The sequence below is a fragment of the Cupressus sempervirens genome, chromosome 3 (genome assembly GCF_028749045.1).
Source record: "Cupressus sempervirens isolate cs-2001-9-10 chromosome 3, ASM2874904v1, whole genome shotgun sequence".
Classification (NCBI taxonomy): domain Eukaryota; kingdom Viridiplantae; phylum Streptophyta; class Pinopsida; order Cupressales; family Cupressaceae; genus Cupressus; species Cupressus sempervirens.
The window spans coordinates 228619720-228643862 of NC_143120.1; the positions used below are offsets into that span (position 1 = coordinate 228619720).

General features: G+C 37.7%; 1 protein-coding gene across 5 annotated transcripts in view; it reads right to left on the reverse strand.

Moving 5' to 3' along the window:
• FLDH (NAD(P)-binding Rossmann-fold superfamily protein) overlaps positions 1-24143 on the reverse strand; it is a 127520-nt gene that overhangs the window by 98131 nt on the left and 5246 nt on the right. For all 5 annotated transcript variants that reach the window (XM_089819169.1, XM_089819165.1, XM_089819166.1 and 2 more), the window contains exon 2: positions 19906-20034. In XM_089819169.1, coding sequence (XP_089675295.1) covers positions 19906-20034 — 129 coding nt within the window. The remainder of the gene's footprint in view (positions 1-19905; positions 20035-24143) is intronic.

Genomic DNA, 24143 nt, shown 5'->3' on the forward strand with positions numbered 1-24143 from the left:
CTGATAGCTACAAAGGTGGGCCACAGCCCAAAGAAGAACATAACCTCGATCAAGAGCAATGGGATGAAGTACCTAATTGACCTGAGTTTATTAAGCAAAGGGTGAAGGGTTCACATCAAAAGAGTCTGTGCTAGAATATAGATAGAAGGAAAATGCATGAACCAAATGATGAGGGGTGATCGATCTCAAAGAATCGCTTTAAAATTGAGATGAGTTTCTTAAATGGATTATTTCATTAGCAAATGGAGGAGAGTTATTTCTGCCGATGTGTAAAGTTCATGAAGCTACAACCATTGGTGAAGAGCAACCAGTGAAACCATGTAAAATCATAGAGAATACATTTGATAGTACGAGGCACATTATATGTAGTGTGGAGCTATATATATAATTGTCAAAGGAAATCAACTTCTTAAAATTTAAATGGAAAGAAAGAGGAAAGTAAGAGGAGTCGAGAACAGAGAGCAAAAGCAAAAAGTAATGGAGTTAGAATATATTAAAAAGGTGCACAGGCTGATTTATTAAAGTAGAAAGAAAAAATAATAATAAGGGGCCAAAAATATTTATTAAGTTAGAAAAAGAAAGAAAAAGTTAAGACAAAAACTAAGAGGGAAAGTTAATTAGAAAAAGGTAAAATATACTAAACTTCAGGCTATTTATCTTTGGCTAAACATGCATTCATTTCCAATCACAAAGACTTGTTGTAACTACTTTATGGCTTAGCCAACCCTTAAGATTCATTGTGCAGCCCAAGTTGAAGGTGCATACAAGTACATGGAAAACCTTTTGGGCTTCAAGAAAATTCGACTGGAATTGTTATACCATATGGTCCTCTAGTTATCTCCCTGCACAGGCCTGCAACAGCACCATACAACCATCATCCTCCTTCGTACAACTTGTATATCACTCAATATGATGTCCCATATGGTTGCCTTCTGTCCCCATACTTGTCCCCGTTTTGCAGTAAGCACATCTATCATGTCACTTGACTCTTGAATGACCTATAGTTCACATACGGCTGCCAGCAAAACTCCTTAAGCACAACCCTCAACCTATGTATGGCTTATAGGCATACGGCTTCATTCTCATGTAGTACATCAAATTAATTGCATGGTATGGCAACTTTTGGACACTCTACAGCTTGCCAAGAGTCCTACTTTCGTACAACAGTACCATTTCATTCTGTACTTCATCTCTCAATATGACTTGCACAGGAATCTATAGTTGGACATACTTGCATCATACAAACTTATCATCCCTTCCCATATAGCCATTGAGAAAACTCATCGCATGACTTTAGTCCTACCAAGCCATACAACCTGCTCTTCTATTGCTGGTACAATCTATTCAATTGTGTGACATCTTTATTTTGCAGTATGGTAAAGAGGATTCTTCATGAAATATCAGACTTAACTATGTTGTACACATTGGCTAAATGCTCCAACAATCTCTATTTTGAGGTTTTATTCTTATTATTTTTGGCATCTTAAGAAATTAAGAAAATGATGGGCACTGACCCTTGACCCCCATATGATTTTTAAAGTAGACTACAACCTTGAGTTTGCATAGTACAAGTCATTGACTACACTCTTGTCATTATTCTTCCCAAATATTACTTAGTGTCAACTTGCCATCTGGAAGACAATTTTTTCTTTTGAGGGGGATGATGTAGTCAACACATAATGCCTATTGTTATGTTTGATAATATTTGTTATTTGACAATGTATTAACTGTTCGTAAAAGGTTGGTTGTCCATGTCAAGTAATTATAGGCATTGGTTGGTTGGTGGTTGTGTTCTCGGCAACTATCGATTCCTTTAAATATAATGTGTATTATTATGGAAGCTAGTGTGGTGCAATGAGATGAAATAATTCATGAGCAAATAAAGACAAATTTTACTCTTGTTTTCGTTACACACTATATATTTAGTATTACTTCACCAACTCCGAGCGTTTTTTGACTCTACAGATGATCAACAAAAATATTCTTACTTGGCTTATCGCTCCTTAGAAACAATCGCGGTGACCCACCTTGCTAGTAGGGCCCGTTGTTGGTATGCTTAGGCTTCAGCTCTCTTAAGGTCTATGGGCATTGATATTGTTTGTTTGTCTCCCTTCCAATACTCACTAGATGCTCCTGCTCGTCTCCTCCCTACCCAGTCAGAGTTGAACGGGCATAATAAGATGGACATCTAGAGGAGAGGTATATCCACAGGGCTTGGATCAACTTGCTGAGTGGGGGAGGGGCTCTATCCCACAATGGCCTTCTATGCAAACCACTACATTGGTATTCAGGATGGTATCATTGTGTATCCCTCTTATGTTGAGCAGCGCTAACCTCATGCCTATGTATTCCTCTAGGCTCCTTCAAAGTGGGATCCCATCATCTTCACATCTAGACCAACCACTAGATTGACCAAAATGCTCAAATTTGTCTGCTTCATGACTTGGGTGTGGCCAAGATGGAGTTACACTTTCTATCCTAATAAAGGGAGGTTTCATTGTTTGTTCAAGGATTATTGGTCCTTTGCTTCCTTTTTTTGGTACACCAATCAACGATGTTTGGCGCTCTACCTCCAGGAGGTTACTAGTCTTCATGATCACACATTACAGCTTCAACCTACCTCGAGACAAGGGCATGTTCATCTCATCACCTTCTTCTTCACATCGGTCACCTCTACTAAAGGTACCAAGCATTCCTTAGGCCCTTCTACTTCAGTTCATACCAAGTTGGTGAGACCTCGCTGAGATCACACATCGTAGCATCAATGCTCCACTCCCTATGGTTCTCTAAGACAGTTATGGACCCCCTCCTACCCCAATGGTTACCCTTTTATTCTGGGGTACTTTGCCATGATGAGGGGCCCCTAGTTGGTCGTCCTCATGGTGGTGTCTTCTTGGTTCTCCCTGTTGTTATGTTTGTTGGTTGCTTGTTCTTTCCTTGGACACTATTTGGTGTCACGGTTGTTGCCTATCACTTTGTTGTAACTTTCAGTCGCTTTGACACTTTTGGTAGTCTCTTGTTGGACATTGTTTATCGTACAGGGTAAACAGATATTATTGCATTCATATACTAGAATATAACACAGAATGAGATAGTACTTTATTCATATATGCAGAGTCTACAATCACGAGTACAATGATGCTTCATAATTCAATTTGGACAATGTACATATATCTCCCAAAGGGGTGACTCAACCATCACGTACTCTTTCGGACACTAACTAATCCCATCAACTGTAGTATAGTTTTTACCAACAACATCATCCCCCTCCCCCAAAAGAAAAGTCGTCTCTAGACGACAAAATAGAGACAACTAAACAACTAAGTACATCAAGACAAGACTAAGAAGAGGGGTACATCCCTGGTGGAGCGGGTGTAGTAGTTGTACTCTGTGCCCGTAACTCGTTTAGCTATGTCCGCAACTCGTGCATCTATTGCGTCCAAGTGTTCAAATCTGTCTTGGCCTACATTTGAATCTCTAAGGCTCTCTTCATCATCTCAACTATGTTTCGAAGCTCCACCTCTTTTGCATCTGACTCCATCTCTAGCCAACTATTGGCTTGCTTCGCGTCCTCTAACTAAGATACAAATGTTGCCTTCTCTGACTCTCTCTCAGCAATGAGTGTTGCCCACTCTATCTCCCAAGCTGACTGCTGCGTGGCCAAACTAGCTTCTACTACGGCTAATCTGGTAGTTGTCTCCTCCCGAGGCCTCTTCCCTATTACCTGATCAGCCTCACACCTTCATAGAGCATAGTATGCATCTTGATACACCTGTACTATCTCTCGCGTCAAGTTCTCAACTCTGCACTCTACTACAGGCTCCTTAGCAATCCACTCCTATCTTATCTCTGGGGTCTCTGTGTTCGGCCATCCTCGTGCCTTGAAGCATACTGAAAAGGCCACTGGGCAGCATGAAGCACAGAACCTGCTCCAACTCTTGCACTACTATTTCCAGTGCACCTGTTTGTGCTAAAATCACTACTTGGCGACCTCAAGTCACCATGTCCACCAAGTACGTCTCGACATCCTCCCCTATAGCTATCAAGGGGCCTGATGATGTGGGGTGCTCCGTGGCCATCACTAACTCTATTGCTTCTAACATCCTCTCAGTAGTACTTCCTGTCGGAGGTGGGGGTGGTAGCTCAACTATAACGGTAGGATGACTCTCCTCTAGTGGATCCATCTCTTGAGATACTTCTCTCATAAGTGAGAGAGTGCTAGACGTCAGTGCTACTGGTCTTATGCTGAATCTCCTACTCAAGTGCGTGCTAAAGTCCTACTCAGTCAAGTCATGTGCTGCAATACCCTCATTGGTAGCCAATAATGCATTATCTATAGTAACCACCATATTTGAACCAACTACATCCAATTGAACTTGAGGTGCCCTCGAACTCTCAGTTACCTCCTATACTGCTAACTCCATCACCTCGTCTAGTACGACTATAGATGGTGATGGGGGGGATTTTGGCTGCAATGTAGTCACTGCCTCTAGAATGGCTAGAATCTCTACAGGTACTGTCGGAGCCACTGCTACTGTGACAAAGTAATAACTACAAGTTGTCTGAGTTGTCTTGGAATATGCATGCCTATAGGGGCCAAATGAGTTGTCCCTGAGAGTACAAGTCATGGGAATAACAACAGTGTCGTGGTAATGATTTTAACCTCTTTGTCATCCTCTACATCCTCTTCCTCTTCATCTATCTCACTATCGTCAGATGATGTCTCTTGTCGGCCGCTATTTGTATTCCCATGCTCTGAACTTGCGTCTAACTCTTGTTTGGGTCGCTTATACCCAATTGTGGCCTTCTGCCCACCTAGTGTATCTAAATGTCTTTACTGCATGATGGGGGGTTCACCTGGCACGAGCGGGCCATGCGTGATCTCCAGCCTGTCAAGGGGAATCATCTGCACTGTCGCATCCAGGAATAATCCAATAGCGTAGTGGGGCATGTAGAATATCCTATGTTGTAGCGTCATGAACTCATACATTTGTTCCGCCAGTAATGTAGCCCAATCGTACACCCTCCCGTTCATGATCCCATTCATCATTGCTACCTGTGAAAAGGATATATCAAACACGCGGCTCAATCCCCTGAGCCTACTCTTAACCTAGTCCATGAGGCAACTCCAATGTCCTTCCTAGATGTTAAACTTCTTCAGTCCTCTGCCTTTCGAAGTGTCCATTGATGCTTCTTTTTTTGTCTGAGATAGTTTACTGCACACAAGCTCTATCAGATGTGCCTTCACCTCTCGACTTAACTTCTTTGGTTTGCTATCAATTTTCCTACCTCCCTATGCATGGTTGGGTATGCCGAATAACCTAGTGAAGTTTGGTGCCCTGAAGGAGATGACCAAGTCTCGCCTGAGATAGGAAAACAAACTGGTTCTAGAGAATCGGTCATATGTCTATACCATCGTGCGCAAAAAGTCCTTGTAATCACAAATGCAAAAAACTGGCATTCGTATCACCCACTCTACTTGCACCTTTCTAATGCTATTCTTCACCAGGTGGTTCGCAGGAGTATCCTGCTACCATTTCCTACAGTCGACTCCATTCAAGCCTTCGAAAGAAATGTTTTGTGGTAAGAGTTGCACTATTGCAACAGTTGTTTGTGCTGCCTGTTTGTCCTTCTGTTTGCTTGTGCTTATGCTTGTGCCTCCTACAACACAAACACCTAAAGGCAATGTCTTAATATTTCAATTCATCTTCGTATTGGTTGTTGAGTCTTCTTCCAATTTTTTCTTCTAGGCTCTCTTCCTTGCTGACTGCATAACAGTCTTCTCCTTTGTCCTTTTGTGTGCCAAAAACGGTTAGGGTTGTTGGTGTCACTTCGAAATGGCTCCTCACAACTCCATACAATTTATTCTAAGCTTTGCCATCGTCTGCACAATGTCCGTACAGCTCCTAAGAGCTAACCCCACTCTATTTTTTGCTATTGTACAATGCTTCCTACTCCAAGTCTGTGTCTTCTCCCTTTAGTGCTCTCATGCGGCTATGGCTAGGTGTGTTCCTGCTCTATCTAATCATATAAGTAAACTTTCCAATAGGACTGTTGTCTGTGTTGTTTCAATCACTCATAAATAATGTTTTAGAAACACTTCCACCCTTTCACCTCCTAGTTGGGTACATCCATATGGCTGTACTGCTCACTATGAGTTGCTAAACTATTGTACTGTGTCTATTGTTTCAAGCAAGACCGCATGGTAAGATTGTGCTCTGTACTACATCACCTATCTCATTTCAGCCGTACGGCCTATCTATTCTCATTTGTTTATTCCTACCTAGATGGTGATACGGTATATATACTCAACCCTCCACGCTCGATTCATATATTTAATTAGTTGTATGTCCGTACGATACATAAGGCATCGTCTATACTGTTGTGCGATGCCTCATCTCCTTACTGTGGAAATGTGTTGTGTGGTCATATGGCATCTTCTTTCTTATGTAATATGCAATCACCGTACGATACGGCAAATGGTGATACTAAAGCGCAAGTAGCTTTCCTAGTCGTACGGTCATTCAGTCAATCCTTCTTCTATTGCTATTCTACAAACTTTTCTTCTAATTTGCCCCTATTGTATGGTTTTTCGTCTATTCTACCATTGTCATACGGTAGCACAATGATGTGCCCAAGTGTTCATACAGTGTGTTACTTTCTTGCCTAAGATATATTCTTCTAATGTCATTCATGCCTTTTTGCTCTGTACGGTCGTACGGTGCATGAATGTCCTTATTTTTAGTTGCTTCATACTAGTGATTATATAGTTTTTCCTATTTTCCTTACCCTCGTATCTTGTCCTCAATTGTCATACCTTTTGTTCTTGCTTTATTCAGGTTGCTTTTCCCTTCATTATTCTCGTGCATATTGTTATTATTACCATTCATCTATTTATTAGTATTATGCTTATCTCTATATTTATTTATTATTACTATTATTTATATATATATTTATTATTAGATATTTATATTCTATCTAAATCATTTGTCCGAGTCTCCTTATTTTCCCGGCCTTCATTCCGCTCATGGTAGGTTTTTAACTTCGAACCATTTACAAGATCAGTCACTTCCTTTCTGCCCAACGTCCATAGATTGATTGCTCCGTTATCACCCACCTCACGAATCTTGTATGGTCCAACCCACTTTACTTTGAATTTGCCAAGTTTGATCTCATACCATTCATTATATTTCAATACTAATTGGCCTGATTGGAATTTGTTTAGCTTCAAGTGCTTGCCATGCCAAACCATGGACCTACATTGTGAAACTTCGATAGCCCATTGAGCTTGTAGTCGTCGTTTGTCGAGCTTATTCAAGTTATATGACCTCTCTCTGAGACTCTTCATGTCTCCTAACTTGTTTTCGATGGCTATTCCAAAGCTTGGCACCATGAACTCTGTTGATACTGTTGCCTCCTAACCATACATTAGCTGAAATGGAGTGTGTCCTATAGTGACTTTGTCGGAAGTACGGTAAGCCCATAATGTTGATAGCAACTTCTCCTCCCAATCTTCACCTTCAACTGTGCAAGAATTATAAATTACTGCAACCAAGATTTTATTTGTAGATTTCGCCTGTCTGTTTGCTCTTGGGTAGTACAAGCTCGACAGGGAATGGTAGATTTTGAATTCTGTAGTGAGTAGTCGAATGATATGGTTGACAAAACATCCTCCACAATTGCTTGTCAGTTGTATCAGGATTTCGTACCTTGTAATGATCTGCTCATAGATAAATTGCGTCATGCTCAATACAGAGGTAGAGCTCGTGCCTCTATCCATTTTGTAAGGTACTTGGTTGCTAAAACAATGTATCTGCATCTCTGGGCTTTGCTTACGTTCAGGGGCCCGACAAAGTCCAGCTCCCACTATTTGAACAGTTCCTGCACATGTGAGGGGTTCAAAGGCATAAAATCCCTTTTCAGTGGCAACCTGGCTCTCTAGCATGTATCACACGCAACGACCCACTCCTTGGCGTCGTTGTGCATAGTCGACCACCACAATCCTACGAGAAGTATCTTACACGCAATTGTGCCTGGCCCCATATGTTCACCTGCGGGCCCTTCATGTGCTTCTTTCCATAATCTCGATATTTCTTCCTCAATAACACATCATCGCAGGATCTGATCAAATCCCATCTTGTATAGCAACTTGTTTATCAATTGGAACGTTCAACTTCTCAACACGAGTTTCCTACTTTCGTTTGGTTACATTTCCCTAGGGAATTGCCCCATTGAGAGATACTCTCCGATACTCACGTACCAAGAGGATAGTATTTCGATCTGAAATAAGTGTGTGTCCAGAAAGTCATCATTGACTCCTTCCGGAGGTTCTCCCAACTTGATCCTGGTTAGGTGATCTACACTCATGTGGCTTTTCTTGAGCCGTAACACAATTTTAAATGTGAATTCTTGTAGAAGTAACAATCTTCTTATTCATCCTTGAATGATTGGTTTATTCACCAGGCATAGCAAGGCCTGATGGTCTACGTAGAACACGAATGGGGTCGCTAGTAAGTAGTGTCTGAACTTTTGTACAGCGTATACCATTCTGAGAGCCTCCTGCTCCGTCATGTTGTAGTTCTTTTCTACTTTTGACAATAGTCTACTCACAAAGTACATCAAGTCGTCTAGCCCATGATCCCTTGTCTGCCCAGTGTTGCTCTGATTGTGAAATTCGACGCATCCACATGTACATGGAACTCTTTGTCCCAGTTTGGGTAAGCCAAAATAGGAGCTGTGGCTAGTCGTGTTTTCAATCCCTAAAAGGTTTTATCCTATTTTCTTTCCCACTTGTAGGGTTCACCTTTGCAAGTTAGCTTGTCGAGAGGGTAAGATATTTTGGAAAAGTTTTTAATAAACCTTCGATAATACCCTGTGTCCTAGGAATGATTTTACTTCAATCACATCTGTCGAAGGTAGCATTTCCAAAATCTCTCAAACCTTATATAGATTTGTCTTCAATCCTGCCTTGCACACAATGTGTCCCAACAATTTTCCCTGAGGTACATAAATCTGCACTTCTTAGGGTTTAGTTCTAGTCGTGCCCATCTGCATCTTTCCATACATTCCTTGAGTGCAATCAACTGCTTTGTCCTCCGCACTTAAAACTAACCAATCGTCCAAGAACGCTTTGAAGTTTCCTACTAACATCTTGTCGAAGATGTGAAGGATGATTCTTTGAAACGTTGTCGGGCATTATACAGACTAAATGACATCCTATTGTAGGCATACACTCCATCTTCCACCACAAAGATTGTTTTGAGCTTATCTTCCTCCATGATGGATATCTGGTTGTAACCAAAAAATCCATTCATGAATGAGTATCTCTAATGCCCTGCAACATTCTCCAAAATACTGTTAGTAAACGGTATTGGGAATGGCTCTTTAATCGTTACTATGTTCAGACAGCAAAAATCTATGCATATTCTTATTTGAGTGGTATCCTTTTTCAGTGATATCACGATTGGGGATACCCACTTTCTTGTCTATACCCGAAAGATAATGCCTACATCAAGCATCTAGTTAATTTTCTCTGTGACCCGTACAGCATAGTTTTTGTTCATGCGGTATGGTCGCTTCTGTACGAGTACTACTCCTTGTATTAGTGGGATGCGGTGGGATGCTCCATGAATATCTTAAATGTTGTTGCTTTTAGTACGGGATTCCAATCATCTCCCACAAAAATGTTTTTAGGGTCTCCTAAGTTCACCATCTTCGCCATGTGTTCATATTTAATAGGTTTCTCATTGTTGAATGTATGTGCAAGTGTTTCATCTATTGGCACCTCCCCTTCCTTGACTTCTCATGTTTTCCACCGAAAATTCATTCTCTTCCTCTCCCTTACTTCCTTCTTCAACCCCTAACATGTGACAGCTCGGAAGTAGTTCATAGTCCTCCATTTGCCAATGGAGTAGGTCATTCACCAAGTCTAAGTCTAAATCGTCGAATCCTCCTTCCAATTTCAGGATTTCTTCTTCACTGGGTTCCATTCTTTTCTTTCCTCCATCATCTCCTTCTTCACCTTCGAAATCTGACAATGCCACATCTTTTCCCACCATCTGGGTGTGTAGGTCAATTACAAACTACGACCTCTTTCCATGGACAGAGTGTTCTTTTTCTAGTCATGTTTCACCTTTGCCTGCACCAGTCAGCCCCTTCCGAGGATGGTGTCCTAACCTTTCCTTTTCAATGGAATGACCACAAAGTTGAGCAAGAAAGATTGTGTCCCGATTGTTATGGTTTGCGCCATTAGAGTTTCGAGGGGTTTGATTCTGTGTTAATCAGCGGTAAGTAGTTGGAATGTAGGTGGCCATAAGGTTGCTTGTCCTAACTTCTTCCACATTTCCTTAGGTAATACATTAACGCCCGACCCTCTGTCTACAATGGTATTCGTGAGGATAGTTCCGAGAATACCAATCTCAACTACCACAAGGTGTCCTCCCTGTGTTCAACGCAAGTAGCATTGGGTCTACAGTGGTAGCTCCACTTCCACCGTGTGTGTTCTTCCCTGGCTTGTCCACCGCCTTCGAGGATGGTGTCATGTTTAAGATTGTTGTCTGTAACTAAGGCATTGCCAAAAGAAGGATGTTTAGTTAATAAGGCACCTCATCTTGCATTACCTGTCATATGATCTTTTGTTCTACCAAGTTTCTCCTTGAAGTGTCAACAGTGTCCTTCATTTGCGTTTTTTGGGCCTCCACCTCTTTTCCTATTTCTGTTTTTGCTTGCTGCATCTTTTTCTTTTCCTCTTCTAGATCTAGGTATGTTGCCTTATTCACTTGTGCGCAAGTGATTGCTAATGTTTCTTCCTCACATCTTTCTATGGTCAACAGGTTCACCCCGGGCTTAGGGCATTTTGTGTCATCGTGGTCCCCAGGACCACACCATCTACATAAGAGTTGTGGTGTTCCCTTCGTAGTACAATCTTTGGCAAAGTGACCCCAGAGGTTGCACGCACGGCATTGTACCATTGGTCGTCTAGTTGGATCGTATTGTGTCCAGCTACAGCCCCCATTATTGTTGTCATCGTTGCATCTGTGTCGATTGTTGTTTCGATACCCTCCTAAAGTTGTCGCATCATTGTTTGTATTTGTTCCCACAGCTCTCAAGGTGGACACTTCTTTCAATAGTAACACTTGTTGGTGTCCTTTTGTTTTCATATTGAACAGGCATTCCTTGGAGGAATGTCCCACAATCTGGCAGTTATTGCAAAATTGGTTCTTAGGGTAAGAGCCCTTTGTGTGGCCTCTTCCTTGCAATCCATACACCATAGTTCCCCTTCTCTGTTTTGGCCAAGGTTCTTTTTCATGTTTTTAAATTCTTTCATCATATGTAGCATATCTTTCTGTAATGCCCAGACCTTTTTACTCAATTCTTCATCACTACTTTCGGAAGATGAGTCTTCCAAATCCGAAGATCTATACTTCTTTTCCCAGTTTTATGTGCACTCTCTATGTCCATTGTGCGGTTAAATGCATCAATGTATGATGTTGGGGGTACTATTTTCATCTTTTTCCTCAGTGTTGGTTGTAGCCCTTCGACGAACCATCTTTTCTTCAATCTGTCTACTAGTGGGCTTTCCATCTTTCCTACCAACTCCTTCAGTCTCCTTGCATATAAGCGAACTGTTTCATTCTTCCCCTGCTTTATACTATAAATTTCTACTAAAATCTCATTGTCATCCCTAAGTAGTCAAAATTTTGTTGTAAATTCTTTCTTGATGTCTGCTCATGTAGTTAGCTTCTTCGGGTCAATGTCTGAAAACCAATCAATTGCTACACCTCGTAAGGTAGCAGGAAAGTGTCGGATTCAGTCATCTTGGTCCATTATGCCATTCGCAGTTCATATTGTTTCACACATTTTACAGTGTCGAATTGGATCGATCGTCCCATCACCATTAAATTTTGGAAGTTTTTCCTTTAGCCTTTTCATTGTTATCTTCTTCCTTAGTTGTGCTTGTTGCATACCCACACTATTCTACACACTTGTGTTGTTCCAAGTACCCGCGTTGTTATGCATACTTGCATTTTTCTACACAACCATACTACTCCGGACAACCACATTATTCTAGATAACTGCATTACTCTGTGGTGTGAAGAGGTCTTCTAGAAGTGAAGTTGTTCGATTCTCAACTTGTATCTATTTGTCTGGTGTATCGGGGATGAAGAGTTCACCCCACGCTCGTGCTCCTTCGGCACCTCGAACCGTACGGATTCCTTCTCTTCCATCTGGATTCTCTACCCTTGGTGTATACAAGTTTAAGAACTCCTCCCTTCTCTGTTAAGTTTGTAGTTACAATCAGAGTGATATGATCATGAGTTTCATTATTGATGGTAAATCATCATTAGATAAATATTCTTTTATATACATATATTATTATATATAATATATACATATATTATTATATATTATATATAATATATGTATTACATATAATTATATAATTTTATATATATATATAATAATGTATATATTATACATATGGTCATTTATATTATTATATACTAACTAATGATGTTTAAACCTTTTAGAGACATGTCTCCTCCTCTCATACTTATATGAGATCCAAATCTACATTTGAAACATATCTATAACAATGGCAATATAATTACATTTGCAAAACTGATCCATGTTACTTAACATGGTATCAGAGCCTAACCATAGATGTAAATTAAATGAAGAGTATATAAGAAAGAGATTATGAGCATGAGATATGCAAGTTTTGTATTTGACAATCAAGAATAAACTATAACACCAGATATAATAGAAGCTCTGAGTATTGGAAAGAAAACATTAATATCTGGTAACTGTATTTATTTGAGATCAAATATCTCTCAAGTACAGACCCATAGCCAACAATAGTGGACCCTTCCTCTTCAACGGGTATTACAAAATCCATATCAAGTGTACATCATGGAAATCAGATAGAACATAACCGTATCAAGTTTCAATCAAGATGCCCTCTGCATTAGACTCGACAAGTAGACAAATGATCACTTCACCGTCGTATTTATTGCTGAGCACTCGTAGTTCTAAATTGGGAGATCAAATGAGCTTCCACCACTACAATTTTTGGCCGGCAATAAAATGGTTCTATTTATGTGAACTCGTCATTACACAATCACAAAAGAATATGCATCTTGTGTTTGATCCGAAGATAAGGTTATGCCTTGGTGAAGTTTGTATATGAATATATTTCTAAATTCTGATGATGGTAGAGTCCATGAGTCTAAACAAGGAGGATGTCATCGAACAAACAATTCCCTATATATCATTCTTATGAGAATCTAAATGTTAGAAATTTGTGTACGGATATTGTAGGCCCTTCAAAGTCCATAACCAAAAAAGAAGACTGAGAGGGCTGACTGTGATTTGGCTCATAAAATAAAATAAAATTGACTTTTCTAGTTAACTCACCCACAAAAGGACGTCATAGGCCCCAAATTTAAAAATAGCTATCTAGAAGAAGGTTTAACAATTTCTATTTCAGACTTTACTCTAACTAACAGTGGTAACATCAAAGTTCCACTTTCCTAATAACTCGAGGGTATTGTCAAGAGCTTGGACTTGGACCGATCACGTGGAAAAGACTTTGACTGACGCTATCCCAAAGAAGATTAATAGTGATAAATTGAGATATCCAACAATCAATATAATTAATTCAACAAGCTCGTCCTTGATAACAGGAGAATGGTAGGTATTATCATTGATGAAAAGACACGTATCGTAGGAACCTCAACAGCAATTGGCAACCTAAATCAATTGAGAGGCTCCCAAAACAAAAAGCAAATGAATTGTATAAAATGGTGATGGATACTTCTCATTGGGCACACCACATGGTGGACTATCAACCCCACAGTGAAGGACAATCAAACAAGGTAGACCCCACATAAGGTATGTGTCAACTCCTGCCAACGAAAATAATATGGGGCCCCAAACATTAGAATGAGAAAAGGAATGTAAAGCCATGGATAATAAAAGATCAAAACACATTATATACAAAGTGACGATGTCGATTCCATTGTGTCAAGTGTGGACACAATCCGAAAACTTGCATACATGGTGTTTTCACCCTCCAACATATAAAGGAAAATATATTATGGTACATACATTGAGTAAGGAGCTATATTCCCTCATTGAGTATCATCTGCCCAAAGCAATATAGTACAGCTCGGTGACGGACCCACCAAGGTAAAGGAGTATAAATGTAATTAAAGGATGGTCCTTTTGATTCTACTCTTAAATTCAAGGCTTACAAAGTAATTACCCATTACACATATTTCCTAATGGAAACACCGCCAAGAAGAAGTTAAGGTAATGTTGGAGTTAGTATTAATTGTTTATTCCTTATGAATACAAGTGATTACAGATTGGGAAATTGAAAATTTTAGAATATTATGTGTGGCATTATAAGGAAATAGTATGTTAAAATATAGATTAAAGTATGTGTGTGTGTGTGTATATATATAAGTGAATGTATGCATATATGTTCAATATATATTTTATCTATATGTTATTAGAAGACCTATTTATTATTCGCAAGTGTTATTGTAGTCTTTCTTCTCTTATTTCCAATACATACTATATGAGCTATGTGCTTTGAACTTTTTTGAGAATGTTCTTGTAGGAAAAAGAGGGAGTTTGACACTCCATTGGAAGCGACATTGGATGAGAAGCTTAAAAGACTGATTCAGAGGGAATAAACCATGTTGAGATGGATTCTGCAGTGATAAATAAATAGTAGTAGTTAAGAGGACTGTGATTCATGAATATACCTTGTGACTGTGATTTTAATGGGCCTACCCCCTGTGTACATCACGAGGAAGTGATAACTTCTAAATGATGTCACTTGTATTTGCAAAAGTTACTATAAGGAAATTTGAGATGTTAATGAAGTTTAAGAATTCATTTGAACCATCGACAAGTCTTTCCTTGATGAATGAAACTTGACATATGAGTTGTCGAGTCATTCATGTGGCAAAATCATACTTAATCAAGTTATTCGCACATTGTGGACGAGTTTGATAAAATAGACGGACATGTTCGCTTCTACTATTAAACTAAAGGAATATTTAGACCTTCAATGGACGAAAAGAGCAAGTTGGAACTTAGAAAGCAGTTGTCAGTTTTTTACAAAATTGTTCAACAATATAAGAATGAGTGGAAATTTTACATTGTGGGGGGAATAATTATCAATGTTCCATTCCCACTTAAACCTTATTTGTAGGGGAGATGTTCCATTCTCAAATAATCTAAAAAGACAATTTCTAAATCTTCATGTGCAGATAAGTATTTTTATCTTTTACATTTATCTACTCTTTGTAGTCTCTCTCTTATTTGTAATTATATACATTCTATAAGGGTTATTTTCCTCAATCTTTTCCTTTATGTTTGAGGATGTTCTTATAAGAAAAGAAGGTTGGTACTTTACACATGCTACCAAATATTGTGCAGACTCAATCTAATGATAGTAGCTCCAAAGACCCTGATGATCAAGATGGATTAAGTGAGGCTCTTGAAGCAAACGTCTTTGATGATTGAAATTATAAGATCCTTCTACATTAAGAGGGAGTATGACACTTCTTTTAAGGAAATACAGGAGCTTAGAAGATTGATACTCAAAGGGAGTCTAGAAATACATGTGGGTGACTGCATGATGTTGATGGGCCTACTCCTATGTATATCATGAGGAAGTGATGACTTATCACCAGAAAATCAGAGAATTGATATTAGATTGAGAGTGAGTTCAACAAGCATCCTTGGGTGAAGAGAGTTTCTGAGGAAGTAACTAGAGGACCTGACTTCCCAGGATTGATGTTCAGAGGGAGAAATTTTGAGATGCAATCCTTTGTGGATGATATCTTCTCTATTGGCAGAAGTTCTAAGAGAAATTCTTTGTAATGCGCTCTTCTCTATGAGAGAGAAGTTTGAGGTGAAAACCTTTGTTCCACCCTCTAGTAGCAGCTATGGTAGATCCACCCTCTGACTTGGTTCATGGTGGATATCACGTGAGTTACTACATGATGTTGTTGTGATTATGTCATGAAAAGTGATGATTTTTCATTGATGTATATATTTAGAGGGGAGCTATTGAAAGGTAACAATCTTATCAATAGCTGGACTTGTTATCATAACAGACTAGACTAAGTTGTTGTCCCGGAGTGTCGGAAGTTATGATAACGAACAGAAGGTAACTATTGAAAGGTGATGATCTTATCAATAGTAGACCTATCTCCTAACACCAAAATGTATTGGAGCAAGTGTTCTCATGGTTCTTTGGGCCGGATTTTGCTGGACAACTTGATAACCAACTCATCATGGTTCTTCGGGTTGGATTTTGCTGAACACCATGAAATTAAATTGTTATGGTTCTTCAGGCCATATCTTGTTGGACACCATAAACATAAATTTATTATAGACCACACTTAAGATGGTGTTTAAACTTATATTAAAGTTATAGAATTTGCTTCAATTCCCTCTTTGCCAAAGAAGAAGTGTTGAAAAATTTAGCCTCATTGTAAATCGAAGCCAATTCCATATGTAATATATGTTATTATATGTGTGTGTGTGTGTGTGTGTGTGTGTGTGTGTGTGTGTGTGTGTGTGTGTGTGTGTTATTATATGTGTGTGTGTGCGCATTGACAGATTTATGTTGATATCCTTAAATATGTCATTCTAGGAATATCATACTAAGATGATATCTCTTCATATACTCAAGAACATAATATGATTTATATCAATCCTTCCTAACTAAGAGGGAGTGTTAAGTTTGTAGTTACAGTCAAATTGATTTGAATTTCATTATTGATGGTAAATCATCATTAGATAAATATTCTTTTATATACATATATTATTACATATATAATATATAATATATATTACATATATTATATTATATATATAATAATGTATATATTATACATATGGTTATTTATATTATTAATATACTAACTAATAATGTTTAAACCTTGGACTCCTCTCATACTTATATGAGATCCAAATCTGCATTTGGAACATATCTATAACAATGGCAATATAATTACATTTGCAAAACTGATCCATGTTACTTAACAGTCTCTTCAACCAAATTCAATCTTTGTCACGTCTCCTCAAGCAAGTCCTCGGCACTTCTGGGTCTGTTAGGTGAATGCACTCCGACGGTCAATGCTCCTTCACCACTTCGGTGCCTATCAGCAAGCTGCTGAAGTTTTTGCCTTCGTTATGCCTATTTTATGAGAATTAAATCTTCCCGTGTTGTGCACACATCATCCTTTTCTTTTCTTTTATTTCAATCTTTGTTAAGCAAGTTCGGCATTAATCTTCAAAACACATCTTTGGTACCAGGTTCGATAGGCAATGGTGCCAAATGTTTACTGTACAGGGTAAACAAAAATTATTGCATTTAGATACTAGAATATAACACAAAATGAGATAGTACTTTATTCATATAAGCAGAGTATGCAATCATGAGTACAATGATGCTTCATAATTCAATTCGAGCAATGTACATATATCTCCCGAGTGACTCAACCGTCATGCAACCTTTTGGACACTAACTAATCCCATCGGCTGTAGTATAGTTTTTACCAACAACAAACATTAATAATTTATCTTATCTTATCATGTATTTGATTTATCAAATATTTAAGTAAACAAAGCCCTAGTGGAGAAAAGAGAAAGTTATTTAAGTTTACGGCCAGTGGATAACCAAAAGGGCAAGATGATAATGAAATTTGACTACAATCTTTTCCACCCATTTTGTGAGGTGTCATGATTGACTAGCATATAGAAAGTGACCAAGATTCAAAGCACATGGAAAGATTAAAGCATTTTAAGAATAGATTAAATTGCTTACTGATGATAATGAAGTAGTAGCACAAATTGCTTGAAAAGCTAGAAAAAGAACCAATAGACAATGGTTTATTGAAGGTCTACTTGCATCATTAAAAATAAATATATAAAGGTATTACCACCCTCTTCCTGTTCAAAAGCTTACAATCATGCAGTGGGCAAAGAATGTGAAGATAAAATGCCCTCGCACAATAAAATAAAAAGGATGGAAGTTCAGATGACAAGTGACAATGAATTAGGAATGGTACAATTACTCTAGAGGGACATGATCTAGATGATGAAGGAACTGAAGGCAATGAAAGAAACCAACAAATAAACTAACTTATTGTATATTGAGTGCAAATTTGAGGGGCACACAAAAAGCAATTGACCTAGAACATGTTTTGTGAGATTTTGCCAAGTAATGGGTCATTCATAAAGGAATGCCCATACAATTTGACGACTACGAGCACACAAGTATTATTTATGCAGAGAGACCAATCCACTCCATTGAAGCCACCAAATGCGTCTCACTTATAGATTGATTCTCCTATCAACTCTGAAATTTTATTAGTAATTAAGTATTAATATATTATAATTATACTTCTGCTGACTAGAACATATCAACCATGTAATCGGCAGTTGTTTGCCATTTTCTATTGTGATAAGGATTCACATGTCTAAAATGGGATCTACAGATGTGATCAAAATGGTAATTTTCCTGGATTGACCAAGGAACTACCAGCTTCTAAGCATATATTAGCTCAAAATTTGTGACATAAAGTTGAAATAGACCCCTCAACAAATAGATTTTCCAACATTCAAGCAGGAAAATATCAAATTCTAAAATTTATAAATGAACAGGTCATCATCCCTCTCTAGAGAATTACAAACTCTTTTACCCATCACAGACAATAAAAAGTTATAGCATAAGATAAGTTATATAAAGAGGCGACTACATCATGTTCCAGCATTTTGTCATAAAGGCTAACTAAACTGGAGCATGATACACAAGATGCTTACATGAAGCTCAAAGCAACCAACCATGCATGCTGAGATTTTTCCAAATCAAATAAAAGCTCAGGTTGCTGCTTATGTAATACATTTGAAGCTTAATCTAAGCTATTGTCATCCAATTACGTTTGAAATATCATCATGGCAATTTTGAATTAAGCATATACTGAAAATTAATACAGAACTTGGAACACCAAGTATTTTTTCCAAAGAACATATTCAGTATCTTAGGGCCAAACTGAATCCACGTTCATGCAACTGGATTGAGGTGCCATCAAAAGAAGCCTTATTTATAGTCTCTATTGCACCAGACCGCAACAGACCACACTCATCCATACCTTTCTACTTTGTCAAAATGATATCCACTGCATTGAAAAGTCTCATTTACACTTCATGATATATATTTTAAAGGTCTTTAGAACAAATTGGTCTGTAAAACCTATCCAGGTATAAAGAATCTAGACATACTGATTGGAATCCTAGATTTGTTGCTTACGCCAATGTTGGAGTTGTTTCTCTTTGTCCTTAGCCTTCAAATCTTCATAAGTGCATCATAAGAAGCACCCTGAATGAAAATTATAATTTCAAAACTAATTACATAATGATAATAAAATGAAAAACATTAACAAAAATGCGTACCCTTCTTTACGCCAAACTTGTTCTGCAATGTCAAGCTGTGCCTTCACAATTCTTTCTATTACTGTTCAGATTGATATTAAAATCTCCAATACTTGTGAACACTCTTTTGGTTTAGGGTTTTACAAACTTGGTTATTATTGCACATATAAGCATAGTCGTGTCCATAGGGGCATTGTCATGAGTCATGACTACTAAATTATTGGTTGTACCAATTGTGGAGTTCTATTGAGTCCCATGTGATGTATGATCCATGTTGCAAAAATGCTTCTATGAACTTGTAGATAAGATATTTGATGAACGGTGGGATAAAATTATCCCAGATAAAGAGTTAACTGAAAAATTGTAAATCAAGAGAAAACTGTCTTTCTGTCACTCTTTTCTGAACAAAATCTATTAAAAAGCATAAAAGGGAGGGCATACAACCTGCCTTTCATCTGCAACATAGCCATCAGTTGGTCCAAGAGCGAAATAAGATGAAGTGTATATCAATTTTTGAATAGAAGATGTCTGCTTAACAGCCTCTATAACATTTTTCAAACCGCCCACATTGACCTAAAAAAAGATAATCATGGAGAAAATTCAAAAAAAACAATGTTGAAAACTTTATTCAAGCCTTGTTTCAGAGAAAACATTAATATCTATAACTGAACACATGTAAAAGATAAAATGTATAAACCCTAATGCAAATTTAAAATACTGATATTTTTCACATGCTTTATAAATATTCCTTTCTGATGAAATTTGAAATGGAAATATCATCCAAGATTATAAATTAAGCCTCAACCAAATATTACGGCGAAAGTTATTTCCCCCTACATCTTATTGTTTCATAAAAGAATTTAGGCTTATATAGTTGGCCTTACAGTGTCTGAAATGTTCACCCCTGAAAAAAGAAATCAAATGATTGCAAGTTTTGGATGCCGATGTAAATAGCTCTGTTGATTGTTCATTTCAGATTTACTCACCTTCTCCATGATCAGATATTGAGGACAATGCATAACAGAAGTACAAAAAACTAATATAGTAATATGCATTTAATATCAACTCTCAACATATATATTTCACACTGCAAATCTCATTAAATCTGAAAAGAAAATGCATTACAAAGGGGCAGGCCTGGAACAAGCCAAGAGAAGGAAGAAAGCAGTCAACTGTAAGTCTGAAAATATAATTTTATGCTTCATACAAGCTCAGAACCGCCAGTCCAACACTTGCTTGTTTCTCAATTCAGTCTTTATTTAAAACCTGACAAAATCAAGCTAACATCTGCTATAATCTTTCCAACACTTCTGAGTCCTTGGCACTTAAGAACTGATTTGCAGAATACCAGGGGAGAAAGTAAGAGTAAAATTGCTACCGGACTGCTAACACTCATACATTACAACCATCAAAGGTCTTATCATGAACCATAATCACTAATAAAGTATTTAATATTAATGGTCATTTTGATATTTAGTCTTTTAGGCAAGTTTTAGTTTTTTAGTTAGTTTTTAAATAATAAGAAAACTTTCCTTTGACAGCTTTTTAGAAAGTTTTTAATCATTTTCAGTTATTCTCTATAAGGAGACGAGTAATTAATCTTTTATGAATATACATTTTCATAACATGGTATCAGAGCTCTGACAGTTTTGGTGAATATTTTATAAAATTCATAAGCTTTTACCTTAAAAAAATTCCAGAAGTTTTTTTTTCAGTTTTTTATGAAAAATTGTGGTGTCTTTTACGGAAATCGTTTGCAAATCTTTTAAGATTTTTCTGTACAAATTTGAGGGTTTTCTTCGCTCACTATTTGTTGGTATTTTTCATTGAAAGCAACCAATGCAACTAGGGTTTCAACCTCCTTTTCCTCTGCGTAAAAGTTGCAAACTGATTTTGAGCATCGTTTTTGAGACTTTCGGGCAACCTTTCTACATTTTTCTACTACTCCTGTGTGCTTTATTCTGAAACCCATGAGGATTTTTTTGGTTTTGTATGATTTCTCAGTCAAAATTGTAAGGTTTTTCGTGGGTATGTGCAACCTAGAGCTTGCAGATTTTTGGTGAAGACATTTTTAAAAAATTGAATTTCCTGCTTTTCACAAGCTACTGTTTTCTGTGTTTTTGTGATTATGTTTTTTTCTGGCAGATGTGATATGGTGTAGCAGATTCTTGATTTACTTAGGGTTTTGAAGAAATCTTTTAATGATTTTGGTATAAAAATCAAGGGCTTTAGGTTTGCAAAAGACGTTTTACCTTTTTTCTAAAAATATAAGTTTTGTACTTGGTGCACAATTGTCTTGGGATTTGTGTCAGCTCTTTGCTGAAGGCTTTTTAACTGATTTTTGACAGAAATTTTTTTTTTGTAAAGCTCAAGTTTGTCTCGTTTTTGTGCATAGGAAAACAGGAGGGATGGCATCGTTGACCAACATCATGTTGGAGGGAAATCATCAGTTCAAAGGCAGGAACTACAACACCTAGAAGCAGAGGATGCTTTCAATTTTTTAGTACTGGTGCTTGGACCAGCTTATTCTGAGTAAACTCTTCTTGTCCTACAGCAGTGGGCAAAGACCAAGACAAGTTTGCTGAACATAATATGTTGCTGAAGTTATCTGTCACTAATGACATGCTTCTAGAAGTGCCATCTAGCAAGTCTGCAGCGGAGATTTGGGTTCACCTAAAAAGTCTCCATGAAAAATCGGATAAAAGTCGAGCTTTCTTTATAATGAATATGTTGTTTTCTCTTGTAATGGATGAGAAGATGTCTCTGCAAGAGCGTCTTGTGAAGATTAAGGATTTCCGCAATCAACTAAATGCTATTATTCGCAAGATGGAAGTAGAGGACATGATAGTGATTACACTGAAAAGCTAAGTTGCCGGTTTGCGGTTCGGTTCCAGGTTCGGGTTCGAGAACCGGTTCGCTGGTTCGACAAAATTTTGAAAAGGGGTTTGGGTTCGTTTGGGTTCGTTAGTACAAAAACATGTAAAAAAATTTAAAATATATATATATATATATATATATATATATACATCTTTACGAAGCATGAGTTAGAATTAGAATGTAGCATAGTAGCATAAACACATTTGAACAACAAAAAACTTTAAAACAGCATAAACAATATAGTAGCAAACCACAGCGATCATTGGAACCCCTAGCGACTAGATCTCTTCCCTTTCATTTAAAAAATTCATAACTGTATCTGATTAGTTTATGCAGATCAACAGTAAGTTTTAATAAAAAATTCTTCTTTTCATAAATTGATTTACCAAACTCTTATTATGATTAACATAATCGATTGAACGTGGTTAAAGACTAATTAGATCTAGCTTGCAAAAGGTAAATCCCTTTGACTAGCCGAATATTCGTCAATCTCTTTGGGCACAATCTCCCAAGCACTGATCAACAACAGTAAACTGGAAAAAGACCATTCATGGAGGCCTCTGGATAACACAGTCTGACGTCCCAGATTCAGTATTCTTTAATACAATTTTTAATATACCTAGAGGAGAAATAATCAACCAAACAGTGATAGACAATGTGGTAAGTAGCTGCCCCACCTGACCATATTCATGTGACCGTAACTTTCTTCTGCAGGGCAACATTTCCCAATAAAACGTTGTTTATTGTTTAGTGTTTGAAAAATTCATATTGCTACTCAAATAGGCCCTGAAATTCCTCGAAATTGATCATGGTGGTCACCACATGTTGAGCATCTTCTCTTGTGGGTGTCTCAAATTTAGTAGCATTTTGATTCAAATAGAAAGTGTTTTATAGCTAGAGATTACTCAACACTAAAAAACTGTGGCATTGTAATGCCTACCAACCCAGACCCAAGATGTATCAACATAAATTAAATTAAAACATGCTGTAATGTGGAAAATTTATATGTGGTTCTCCTGGGTTCGAACCCTAGTCCAAAATTTTATATGTGGTTCTCTTGGGTTCGAACCAGATCGAACCAGGCCTCCAAAAACAAACCCAGGTCAAACCAGACCAGAACCACGAACCAGTTCGAACCGGTACGTGGTCCGGAGGGGGGGGGGAGGTACCCGTGCAACTTAGCTGAAAAGTATACCATGGTTCTATGAGCACTCTATTGAAATGCTCAACATTACCTCCACTAATGTTGACTTTAAATTTGATGAGTTGTGCAATAAGCTATTGCAACAAGATAGGTGGAGGCAACAATTTAGTAGTACTACTGAGGCATCACAGCTAAAGACATGTCCACTCAGCAAAAAGAACAACACACATTTGAGGAGGGTTTCAAGAAGAAGATCGCCTGTAACTATTGAGGGAAGCTTGGTCATATCCAGAGGTTTAGCAAACAGCAGTTGGCTGATCAGAAAACCAACCAAGGGGGGTCTCAACAACAAAATCATGGGGTAGAGCAGTCTGAGGAGAAGGAATCAGCTTTCTATGCATTTTGATTTGGAAGTTTTATATCTAGGAAGTTAGTAAAATGACCATTAAGGGAGGGTAATAAAGTATTTAATATTAATGGTCACTTACATATTTTAAATATTTAGATATTTAGTCTTTTAGTTAGTTTCTAAATAATATGGAAACTTTCTTGTTAAAAGCTTTTTAGAAAGTTTATATTTACTTTTCAGTTATTCTCTATACAAGGAGACTTCATCTCCATATTGTAATTAATCTTTTATGAATATACATTTTCATAACAA